Source organism: Podarcis tiliguerta (genome assembly GCF_965153285.1).
Source record: "Podarcis tiliguerta genome assembly, chromosome: 6".
Lineage (NCBI taxonomy): Eukaryota > Metazoa > Chordata > Lepidosauria > Squamata > Lacertidae > Podarcis > Podarcis tiliguerta.
In genome coordinates, this window is record NC_139539.1 from 67,698,260 (window position 1) to 67,709,590 (window position 11,331).

General features: G+C 42.6%; 1 protein-coding gene across 5 annotated transcripts; it reads right to left on the reverse strand.

The window, feature by feature from the left end:
* Positions 1-1,025: 1,025 nt before the first annotated feature.
* LOC310679561 (di-N-acetylchitobiase-like) lies at positions 1,026-9,974 on the reverse strand. 5 transcript variants are annotated; one of them, XM_083445027.1, is made up of 7 exons: positions 9,764-9,969; positions 8,116-8,254; positions 6,035-6,243; positions 4,108-4,168; positions 3,513-3,610; positions 3,002-3,166; positions 1,026-1,505 (listed from the first exon to the last, which is right to left on the reverse strand). In XM_083445027.1, the coding sequence occupies exons 1-7, from the start codon at positions 9,935-9,937 to the stop codon at positions 1,317-1,319; spliced, it is 1,035 nt and encodes a 344-aa protein (XP_083301153.1). In that variant the 5' UTR covers positions 9,938-9,969; the 3' UTR covers positions 1,026-1,316. The 5 variants fall into 5 exon arrangements, with proteins under 5 accessions (XP_083301153.1, XP_083301150.1, XP_083301151.1 ...); XM_083445024.1 differs by having other exon boundaries at positions 4,108-4,279; positions 9,764-9,966; XM_083445025.1 differs by having other exon boundaries at positions 4,108-4,279; positions 9,788-9,965.
* Between the last annotated feature and the right edge of the window lie 1,357 nt (positions 9,975-11,331).

The following is an 11,331-nucleotide window of genomic DNA, read 5'->3' on the forward strand; positions in this document are numbered from 1 at the left end:
CGCTAGCCCAATGGAAAAATTTGCTTCCCATTTCACCCACCCAGGGCACTTCTGAACAGACTCCCAAATGCTACTTAGGCTACAGTCCTGTACACAGGACTATAGATAGCATCTTTCACTGCAGATGATAGCAACATGTGTGTGTGTTACATATATTTAGGCATCAACAGGCTTCCTCTTTCAATACTAAAATGGTGCATGACAAAAATAATGTTACATTGTATGAATGGTTTTAAAGATAATTTTAAAGGTAAAGGTACCCCTGCCCGTACGGGCCAGTCTTGACAGACTCTAGGGTTGTGCGCCCATCTCACTCAAAGAGGCCAAGGGCCAGCGCTGTCCGAAGACACTTCTGGGTCACGTGGCCAGCGTGACATTGCTGCTCTGGTGAGCCAGAGCCGCACACGGAAACACCGTTTACCTTCCCGCTTAGTAAGCAGTCCCTATTTATCTACTTGCACCCGGGAGTGCTTTCGAACTGCTAGGTTGGCAGGCGCTGGGACCGAACAGCGGGAGCGCACCTCGCCGCGGGGATTCGAACCGCCGACCTTTCGATCGGCAAGTCCTAGGCACTGAGGCTTTAACCCACAGCGCCACCTGCGTCCCAATAAAGATAATTTTAAATGAATGTATTAAATTATTTTTTGGAAAGAAGTTTAGAACTTTAAAAAAACCCTCTTCAACTGAACTGATAAAAACAAGCCTAAACATGATACAACTATTAACAATGTTTTGTTATATAGTTTTTAAAAGTGAAGGCCTGAAGACACAACCAAACTGTCCTACTGAATTACTCATCTTGAACTAGGCTATGGAAACCACAAATAATTCAGCAATGCAATATTTTTTCTCCCCATCCAAATGATGGACTGTTCATTTTTCAGTTTGTGTATGAGAAATTGTGCATGGCTTTCATTTGCGCAGCGTGATGGTCGTTTTAACTGCAGCAGCATATCCCCAAATACTGCCCAACATTCATAGCATGCATGTTTTAAGTCAAGTAATGAGGTCCAATGGCAGCTATAGAAGGTTTTCGATTGGTGACTCATTTATTACATTTTTATGTTGCCTTTCTTCCAGGGAACTCAAGGTAACATACACAGGGCCATTGCTGTAGCATTCCCCCCCCCCTTCTTATACAGAAATAAATAAATGACAGTAAGAATCCATTGGTACAATAGTACACAGTATGCCTTATTACTGTAGTGAGGGACAGGTGAGGTACATTTCAAAGGATTCTCCCCTCTTTGCAGTATGCCCACGAAGGAAAGTAGCCATTCACAGCTGTCCAAATTTTATCCCACATTTTCATAAAGTCACTTTGGTTTCAAGGCCTCCCACATTGCTGCTGTCTGCCCTTGTGCTGCCGAGTCTCCAGAGTAGCTGAGACAATCCGCATGCCACATGCCAATGCCTCGTAAGCCGTGTTTTTTCACGTAGGCTGCCTTCAGAGAAATGCTCCTGGGATCATCAAACCACACTTGGTGGAAAGCGCCCCATGGGTCCTGCAAATGTGTCAAACGAAGAAAAGATGTTAACGTGCTTTCCCTGTGTTCTTTCCAAACACAGCCTCACAGCTTTAGGTGTTCATGAGCATAGGAAAAATCCAAGGAACTGGGGCAGGCTTCCTGAGCCTCGGCCCTCCAGATGCTTTTGGCCTACAATGCCCATGATCCCTAGCTAGCAGAACCTGTGGTCAGGGATGCTGGGAATTGTAGTCTTAAAACATCTGGAGGGCCGAGGTTGAGGAAGCCTGAACTAGGACTATACACACACTGGCCAGTTAAATAGATCTGGTATCTTCTGCAAATTATTCTGCAGAAAGCTGATGGGAAAGAGTAGGCAAGTTTTCTTCTGTCGTTCTGGCGGTTCCCTCACTGTGAGAAGTGATGTTACAGACAACCAGGCAGAAGGTCTTCTCAGCAGTGGCGCCTGCCCTGTGGAACGCCCTTCCTCCAGATGTCAAGGAGATAAAGTATCACACAACTTTTAGAAGACATCTGAAGGCAGCCCTGTATTGGGAGGTTTCAAATGCTTGATATGTGCTCTTTATTATGTTTTTTAGATATGCTGCAATCCGCCTGGGGAAACCCAGCCAGACGGGCGAGGTATAAATAGGAACATTATCATTATCATTATTATTAAACTTGCTTGACAGTAAAAGTAAAATCAATATGGTGCTACTGGGAAGCTAAGCCCCTTCAATACAGACTTGGTTACAGGGACTGATGCAACTAGCTAAAAGAGAAATTTTAAAGAAATAATTGCTAAAAACTGGGAGAAATGAAACTGTGCCAACAAAAAAAGGAATGGCAAGATAAACTGTTAGAGTATATTGAACTGGCTAGATTAACAGAAGCAGTTAGAGTTCACACTAGGCAAGAGTTTCAAAAAGCATGAGGAAAATGCAGAGAATACTTCACAAAACAGTGCCCTAAAATACATACCTGGATTTGTTTCTATTAATGTCTTCAGGAGACTTTGTGGATATTTATATAATTAGGAAAATCTTAATAATTATTCATAAAGGAAACAGTTTATAAGAAGTAAATAAAGAGGCCAGATACAGGATAAAGGAAGCCTTTTATTTGGTTGTTTGTATTGTTGAATGTTATACTCACTGTATGTTAAGTTCATGTTTAATAAGGGTGGATTTGTGTATTGGGGGTTTGCGTTATGTTGTAAATAAAATTCCAATAAAAATTAAATAAAAAAATAAACAGATTACTTTGTGTCCACCTTTCCTCCTCCTTTGGTTAAATTATTGCTGTTGTGCATTTATCATTTTCTCTCTTCTCCAATTATTACAGAAAGCTGATAGACCACCATGAGATTACCAGAATTTTGTGTGTTGGAACTAGGAATGTATGAGGTGGCTTCTTGCCAGGAGGGATTAAATCCTGAATGAACAGATGCACTGCTGTAACTTTCTTTTTTATATATAGAATAATAAATAAATGGTTTTTTTAAAAAAAATATAAAGGATTTTTTTACAACTTGCCTTGTATTCCACATATGGAGCTTTCTGTTCCTTATCCCACAGGATCCCAGACAGGGATCTGGGAACTATCTGCTTCATTATTGCTTTGTAGGGCACTTGGAGTCCCACAGGATCACTGCATGGAGCCCCTCGGAAGGGGATTTTTGCAACGGAACAAACATGGTCCTGAAGAAACACAACTTGTGTCATGCAAATGTACTAAAGCACAAAAAGCGCTATGTAGATCATGTGCATATATTTTAATTCCTCCTCCACACAAGAGTCTACTACCCCATTAAAATCTCTCAGAAATAAGATATCTCCTGTTTAACAAGCTCTCCGTTTTCTTAACAAAATTCTGCTTAAGTACACCACGCACCAACCACGGTGTGCAAATTTATAGAATTGGGCGGAGGTAAAACGCAGGCTGTTACAACAGTTTTGAAGCAGTGTAGAATCCGTGCCCACAAAAACAAACTTTATAAACCACAGTGAGCAAAACATAGTTAGAAATTAGCAGTCTTTCTCTTACCTTAGATAAACCTCGGCAGGTATAATCATAGCCATACCATGGAACACCCATCACAAGCTTTTTGGGATTAATGCCGATGCGAATATAATTGTCATAGCCTAATTTAATATAAAATTTAACATTTACCTGCCTGCTTTTTTATTCTTACTTCCACGCCTGCAGCTACGTTTGTAGCATTAACAAATCAAAAGCTGTTGAGAAACATTCAAGATACGACTAGCCCTCCAAGTCTTTTTCACATGCAGCCAGCTACCTTTGAAGAGTGTTGTGTGATTCCATTTTCCATGTGATTTATGTCTTACTCTTATCAAGAAGGCACCTTAATATGAGACCAGATGCTGACAGATTTTAAGGTGGCTACATTTCCTTTAGAACCAAGATCCACAACTGGGATTTCTACTACTGGAGCTGCTTAAAGATGTGCATCGCAACTCTCTCAAACATGGTTTTAATGTTTCGCTTCCAAGCAATATACAGATTTATTTGAAGTTCCACAATTTACATAATTTATTCTAATTAAGGTTCTTAGGGTTGCTAAGCCTACTGCCAATGTCCAGTGGATTTTCATAGTCCATAAACTGAGGCTAACTCTTACCAGCTAAGGTTTGGTTGTATGGAGCGTTAGCTCCTAGTATGCAGCGTGACCACATCTGACTCTGTTCATCATAAGACATCACAAACACGAAATCACAGGAATTAGCTATCCCAGTATAGTTGTATACTCTTTTGTATATGCATTCTGGACACCAGGGTACATCAAAAGTTACCTGGGGAGGAAAGAGAACTGCACATTTGTCACCAAACAGGCATTATTTGTAGAAACAATTGTCAATGTTATTGTAGTAACAACACACACACACAAGCATACCCTATAACATGGGTAGGCAAACTAAGGCCCGGGGGCCAGATCCAGCCCAATCGCCTTCTAAATCCGGCCTGCAGACAGTCCGGGAATCAGTGTGTTTTTACATGAGTAGAATGTGTCCTTTTATTTAAAATGCATCTCTGGGTTAGTTGTGGGGCATAGGAATCCGTTCATCCCTCCGCCAAATATAGTCTGGCCCCCCACAAGGTCTGAGGGACAGTGGACCGGCCCCCTGCTCAAAAAGTTTGTTTATATATGCCCATATATGCCCATTATTTTTTCCAAATTATAACAAGGGAGTGTCATTAGAGCTGAATTCTATACATGTTTCCTCAGGTGTATTTCCTACTGTATTCAATGGGGCACACACCCAGATAAGTGTGGGATTCCAGCCTAAATTTCAAGACTAGCTTGCCAATTTTCTCCATTAGTGCAGCCACCCACAATTTGAGCAGCCAGCTCTTCACACTTTGCATATATTTGGGTTTTCCCACAGCCTAGCTGAACACATATATGTTGTGAATTCAGTCCTTTTTTCTGGGGGGTACGCAGGGGTACGCATACCCCTAAACATTTTGTGAATCTAAGTTTGGACTCATTGAGGAGCAGTATTTCAATATGAGTAGGAAAATGAGAGTACCCCTAAACATTTTTTTTAAAAGGAAAAAAAGCACTGGCTATCCGTTACAGAACAGGTGTTCACAGAAGGCCAGAAAGCTGGCACAGATACACTAAAAGAACGCAACAGTGCTCTCAGATGGGATTGTGGCTTAAGTTGATAAAGAGTTGGTTAGTTGGTTTTAGGTTATAGTGGTACCTCGGGTTAAGAACTTAATTAATTCTGGAGGTCCGTTCTTAACCTGAAACTGTTCTTAACCTGAGGTACCACTTTAGCTAATGGGGCCTCCTGCTGCTGCCACCACACCACCGCTGTGTGATTTCTGTTCTCATCCTGAAGCAAAGTTCTTAACCTGAGGTACTATTTCTGGGTTAGCAGAGTCTGTAACCTGAAGTGTCTGTAACCTGAAGCGTCTGTAACCTGAGGTACCACTGTATTTGTTTTTCACAAACAGTGAACCTGTGGGGGGGAATGTATTTTTAGGACCCAGACTATTCTTGGGACTGTAATTAGTTTTAAATTGTTTTTACTATTATTAAGATCCCAGGATGGGTTACAACAATTTAAAATACCTTACAGTGAAGAAGAGTGAGTAATAAATTGAAATGCCAACCATCATAATCATCTGCAACTATAGGCACATAAGAAGAGACTATGAAGGACTTGCTCACAAATTTATTGGCAGCTGCACAAACTATAGCTAGGAAGTGGAAGGGGCAAGCAGAATATAAAATGGAAGAATGGTATAAAGTGCTGTGGGATATAGCTATTAATGATAAATTAACATGTGCCATTAAGGTAAGACAGGGAATATGCAGGAGAAATGACTTTGAGGAGATTTGGAAGGTATTTGTAGAATTTGCACTGTAGAATTTTGCAGTTCTTCATAGATTTAGAGTTCTACACTTACAGTCAGCACCAAATTTTTTGCTCACAATGGGAAATGCCAGCAGGAGCCTTGAATCCCATCCATTGGAGTGACACACTTCATCATGTGATATGTAAACAACCTGTAAGAGGAATCTGCTTTATTTTTACCTGTGATCCTGGAATTTCTTTGTGAAATGCTTCTGTCATTTCTTCAACCAAAGCTGTCAATGCATAGTATTTGGCCGAATACTTTTTAACCTGTTGCTCAATGTCTATATTGATTCCATCCATGTACTGCCTTTTGGCCAGGGCCACCTGATGGTTTATCCAGGCTGTCCTGGCAGCAGGGTTAACAATTTTCTTCAGAGGTATGTCTCCTAAAGAACAAACGGCAATTAGTTGTCAAAGTTTTGCATCACTAGATAATATACCGTATTTTTTGCTCTATAAGACGCACCAGACCACAAGACGCACCTAGTTTTTGGAGGAGGAAAACAAGAAAAAAAATATTCTGAATCTCAGAAGCCAGAACAGCAAGAGGGGTCACTGCACAGTGAAAGCAGCAATCCCTCTTGCTGTTCTGGCTTCTGGGATAGCTGCACAGCGTGCATTCGCCCCATAAGACGCACACACATTTCCCCTTACTTTTTAGGAGGGAAAAAGTGAGTCTTATAGAGCAAAAAATACGGTATATATATATTTGGCCTATTGTTTTTATTGATTTTCCAATTAAAAAAAACAAAACAAATTTTCACCAAATTAATACAAATGTAAATACAAATTTCACTAGATGAGATGTTTATATAAACAGTTCTGGGTCATTGCACATATCAGCGGGACATGCCCTCCTGTTATGCCCTCTTCCAGGTCTGAAAATGCCGCATGGTTGCATGTGATTTGAACATGTGCAAAATGGTTGTTCCTTGTATATAAAAATACCACTGACATCTTAAATATGTTTACTCAGAAGACTACCCCATGACTTTAGGATTAGAGTTTGAACCACTTATTTCATTACTATCTACACCTATAGACTTTGAATCTCCTTTTGGGGGCGGGGAGATAAGATTTTTTAAATGGTTGGAAATAAAGTAAACACATTCATCTTGTTATAGCTCTAATGAAGGGCAGTTAATCAATCACAATAATTAGTGGCCCCAGATGGGGATACACAGGCCACAGCTGCATACAACCAACTCAATAAAGTCAATTTGTGATACAGATGCGGATGGATTGTCAGGTGTGTATTTTTTTTACAATAATTTTTATTAGTTTTCAATTACAGCTATCCAATGATAATCTCATTATAACAATGCCAAATTATAATACAATTACTAATCTCAATCATTCAAATGCCAAATTATATAATTTAGGTGGCCTCCCGCTAGAATTGATGGTTTGATGACTTACTTTGTTTCTGTGTTCCAAAATCATATTCATCTCAAATACCTTTCAGTCAAAAAAAATCCCTTATACAACAACTGCAATATTAATTATATCCATTCATCTTCACACATTTAAAGGTTGTATAAAACTATAGGTGAAACATTCAAACTACATCCTTATTCCTCCTGTGTGTGACAATTATTCAGTCCGTGGTGTTCCTTCCTGCCCTTGTAAAATGTTATGTTTATCTTTTTCCAGCCATTGCCGCTCTCCATCATGCCTTGGGCGAAGCTGATGCCAGATGTGTATCTGCTGCTGCAGTGGCTGAATACACAATCTGATTTTGTTGAATCAGGGAGAGGATGTTTTGCCATATGCCTTTGGGGATTTCCACAGCAAGGTGGGTGGTGGCAGTTGAACAGCATTCCTGGGAAAGGCTACCTGAAAAACCTCTATGAAATCAGTGGAACTTGTTTAGGTGGGTCAGCAAAGAACGCAGCAGATTCTACATGCATCTAAAGCTGTGAACCTTCAAAAGAGAGATTCCCCAAAAGTAATGCAATGCAGACTATTTTCTTTCTTTTATAGCAGAGGCACCTTAACGTAGACTGGAGATTATTAGCCAGTTCTAGGCCTCTCGGATAGTACCAGCTGGTGGAACAACTCACTTTCACACACTACAGAGAAACTGTGATGAGAATCACAGTTGTTATGTGATTCTCATATAGGGTCATATTAAGGTTTGCCGTCACACGTGCACGTAATGGAAGTAAACTTCATTGACCTACAAGGGACATATACTTCAGAAAGCATCCATTCCAAGTCTGCACAAAAATGTTCTTATTACCCTGCTCAGAAGATACCTTTTAAAACTACTCTGGATCCTTTCGAATGAGCGTAGCACATAAGCTCAGGGTCATATTTTCCAAAAGTCGCCACTGTCGTAATTTGCGACCAGTCATAGAGCTTCCAAGTCTTCCCGCCGACATCAAATACAAAGACCTGCAGAGGCACAGCAAAGTAGATAGCTCTTTCTCTCTCCTTCAACAGCTGGAGATGTTAACCCTCTTCATCAGCTCTTTTATTTGTTTAATGTGTCAAATGCCAAGCACACTCTCGCAGTTGACCATAAAAAGTAGGATGCCCAACAGATTGTGGATCCAGCAGTACACCGCCCAAAAATATATGTTCAATTTGTCTCCTTTGGTCTGCACCCACTCTGCACCCACTGTCTCCTACTAAAAGGCAACTCTTTTTCTAGTGTTTTGATACAGAATGCACTGTCAACCAGTTTTGTACAAGGGGAAACCCTGACTTACACATAAGCCCTCCTGAGTCCTAGAGGCATCCTCACCCAACATCCCAGGACAGGATTTCTATGTTTGTGCTTCTGTGCCTTTGTTACGTGTCGGGGGGGGGGGGGCAGGGCGGGAATAACAGAGGAAGCTTCTCTTGATATGGAGGTGCGAAAGTTGGTATTTACCACGATTAGTTGGTTTTAGCACGATAAGTTCCTTCTCTGTAGGGAGGAAGGGGAGTCTGTGTGGGATGTTACCCCCCCCCCATTGGCAGGGAAGGAAAAAAATTAGAGGGTACATCTGGTGGGCAGGCATGCCCCTCACCAGTTCAATTCATGCTTAAGCAAGCAAGTAAGTCAAAAAATAAACAACAGAACAGGAAGGGAAAAACATAACTTGTTAAGGGAAAGTAACTCAAGAGATCCCACAGTGTCTCCCTTCTTCTCTTCCCCTTCCACCTCATCTGAGGAAAGCTTGCCTTCCTTCCTTTCTGAACAGATGGAGGTATTGGTGTGGTATGGGAGTTGCCCCGGGTGCAAAATTGTTAGGGGGCACAAAATTTCAACATCCAGTGCTGCCTCAATACAGCTGCATGCTTCCGTCGCTGGGCTCTTTTGAAAATGGCTTCTCCATGCGAACCAGGGAGTGACCTCTCCAGACAACAGAACGACTCCTCTTTCTCTGCGGCTGCAATCTCCTGGATGACGTGGACACTGTTAGGCCATTGAATGTGTGCATGCGTACTCCAACCGTTTCCCTCCCTCCCATGCGGGCCCCATGCGCTGGCAACCCACGATACACCACTGGATGGAGGAAGTGGGTGCAGGCCTGGAAATCGAGAATGGAGTGGTTGTGACAGCTTAAGGCACTCTCTGGGTTGGCTGCCTTCAGAGGCAAGAGTGTCCTATATTCCCTGGAAGCCCCTCTGCCAGAGCTCCTTCCTCCCCTGCTCAATAAAATCAGAGCTACCCTTTGAGGAAGCAGGCCGAGTAGTAGGGGAACCTTAAAACAGGTGGCCAGCGCAGGAGGTAACTTTGCAACCGTCTGTTAGATTTCTCCATTTCGTTGTTAGGGATTTGCTGGTCCACATATGATATGATAATCTTTATTGTCATTGTCCCATACAGAACAACGAAACTGAAAACATCTACATCAGACATGATGTGCCCTTTAATCATATTCATTGCAAAATAACAATAATAATAAATTTTACCCCCACATGGTTCCCATAAGGGACCTTGTTCCTGCGCACCTCAAACTCTCTGCTTTCAGAGATGGGATTGCAGAGCACGGGGTTTTCGCAGGGGCACGTGCCTGAGCCCAACCACAGGCGGAGGAGAAGGGCAGCCAGCAGATGTGTGTCTCTACCGCCTAGCAACCTCCCCATGCCACAATCTCACTTCCACAACCCCTCCCCCCACCGGAATCAAGATTCTTTGTTGGTGTGTACAGAACTCCCCTCCCCCCTCCTCATTTTCATCCTACGGGAAGTGGGACAAGTCAAATCATTCTGTCTCAGGTGCCAGAAAGTCAACGTAGACTTCCAAAGGATGAGAGTGATAATTCCATAGTCCTTTAGACAATATTTTCCATCATATTTATTTAAATAATTTAAAAAACAACCACCATTTTAAGACTCCGATCCTCTGCATACTATATTCAGCTGAACTAATTGGGACTCATTTCTATTTTCAAAGGATCAAGCTCTAAGAGAATTTGGGGCTGTTAACTGTTTCTTGCAAGGGAGTGTGTGTCTTCATCTGCAGCACAAATTTGAAACACTTAAATAGTCATGAGGTGGTTTGGGGGGGAAGGGGAGGGGGTTTCATTGGTACCTATAGACTATGCCTGCAATATCCACCCAACCCCTCTATAAAGGAACAGGGTCAAGGAAGCGCGTAAAACCAACAAGGACCCACACGGCCGCCTAGTACCCACTGCTTCCCTGGTCAGCAGGTCCTCTTATTATAAGGGAAAGGTGGCAACCCTAGACTAGCCATCCTTTTGCACAATATTCAGGACTGGTAAACGCTGCTTGGAAATGCACCAACTGGTCACTTTCAGTCTGCAGCTGGTTTAAATGGGATTTCAGCAAAAGAAGCACCCCACAGAAAACACCTTGTGGCTCACTCCTAGCAAACAGCACTGTTATGGTTCTAGGGATTGCTTGTGTGTAAATTGCCTTCACTCGTGGTGGTCTGGCATAGCTGAACCCTTCTTGACAGAGCAGCCTCTATCTCGTGGCTGCCTCAGTCACTGGCAGAATCCGTCAGTGGGCGTTTCTTAAACCTTCTCCAGCATAAGAACTCTTTTACTCCCAGTCTCCTCCCTCTCTCCCTACGTGACAACTTTCTACGCAATGTGGGAGCTGGCAAGGGAGTACTGGTTCCTTCTCCGCTTGTCTCTTGCGCAGAGTCCTGGAGCCACCTCTCCGCTTCGTCTATCTCCTCCCCTTCTCCACTGGTGCTATGCTGATTTCCTTCCCCAGCTTGCGGGCTACCCCTCCTTCTGCTGGAAGCTTCTCTGCCATCATCCTGGAGCCTTCTCAGCTCCTCCTCCTTCTCCGATGGCAGTTCCCTGACAAGCACTATGTTCCGTGAGTTAAGCGGGCCCAGGATTGCAGCCTAAATTTTCAGCAACAGTAAATTTAGTAACATTGCTCTGCTGGTTCCTTTTCTAACCCAAAGCCCAACCCTATCTAATCAAGACACTACATGCTGTCGCCCTTGAGCCCTCAGATGAAAATTCCTGGTCCAACTGGGGACTAGGCCTGGCTATCGG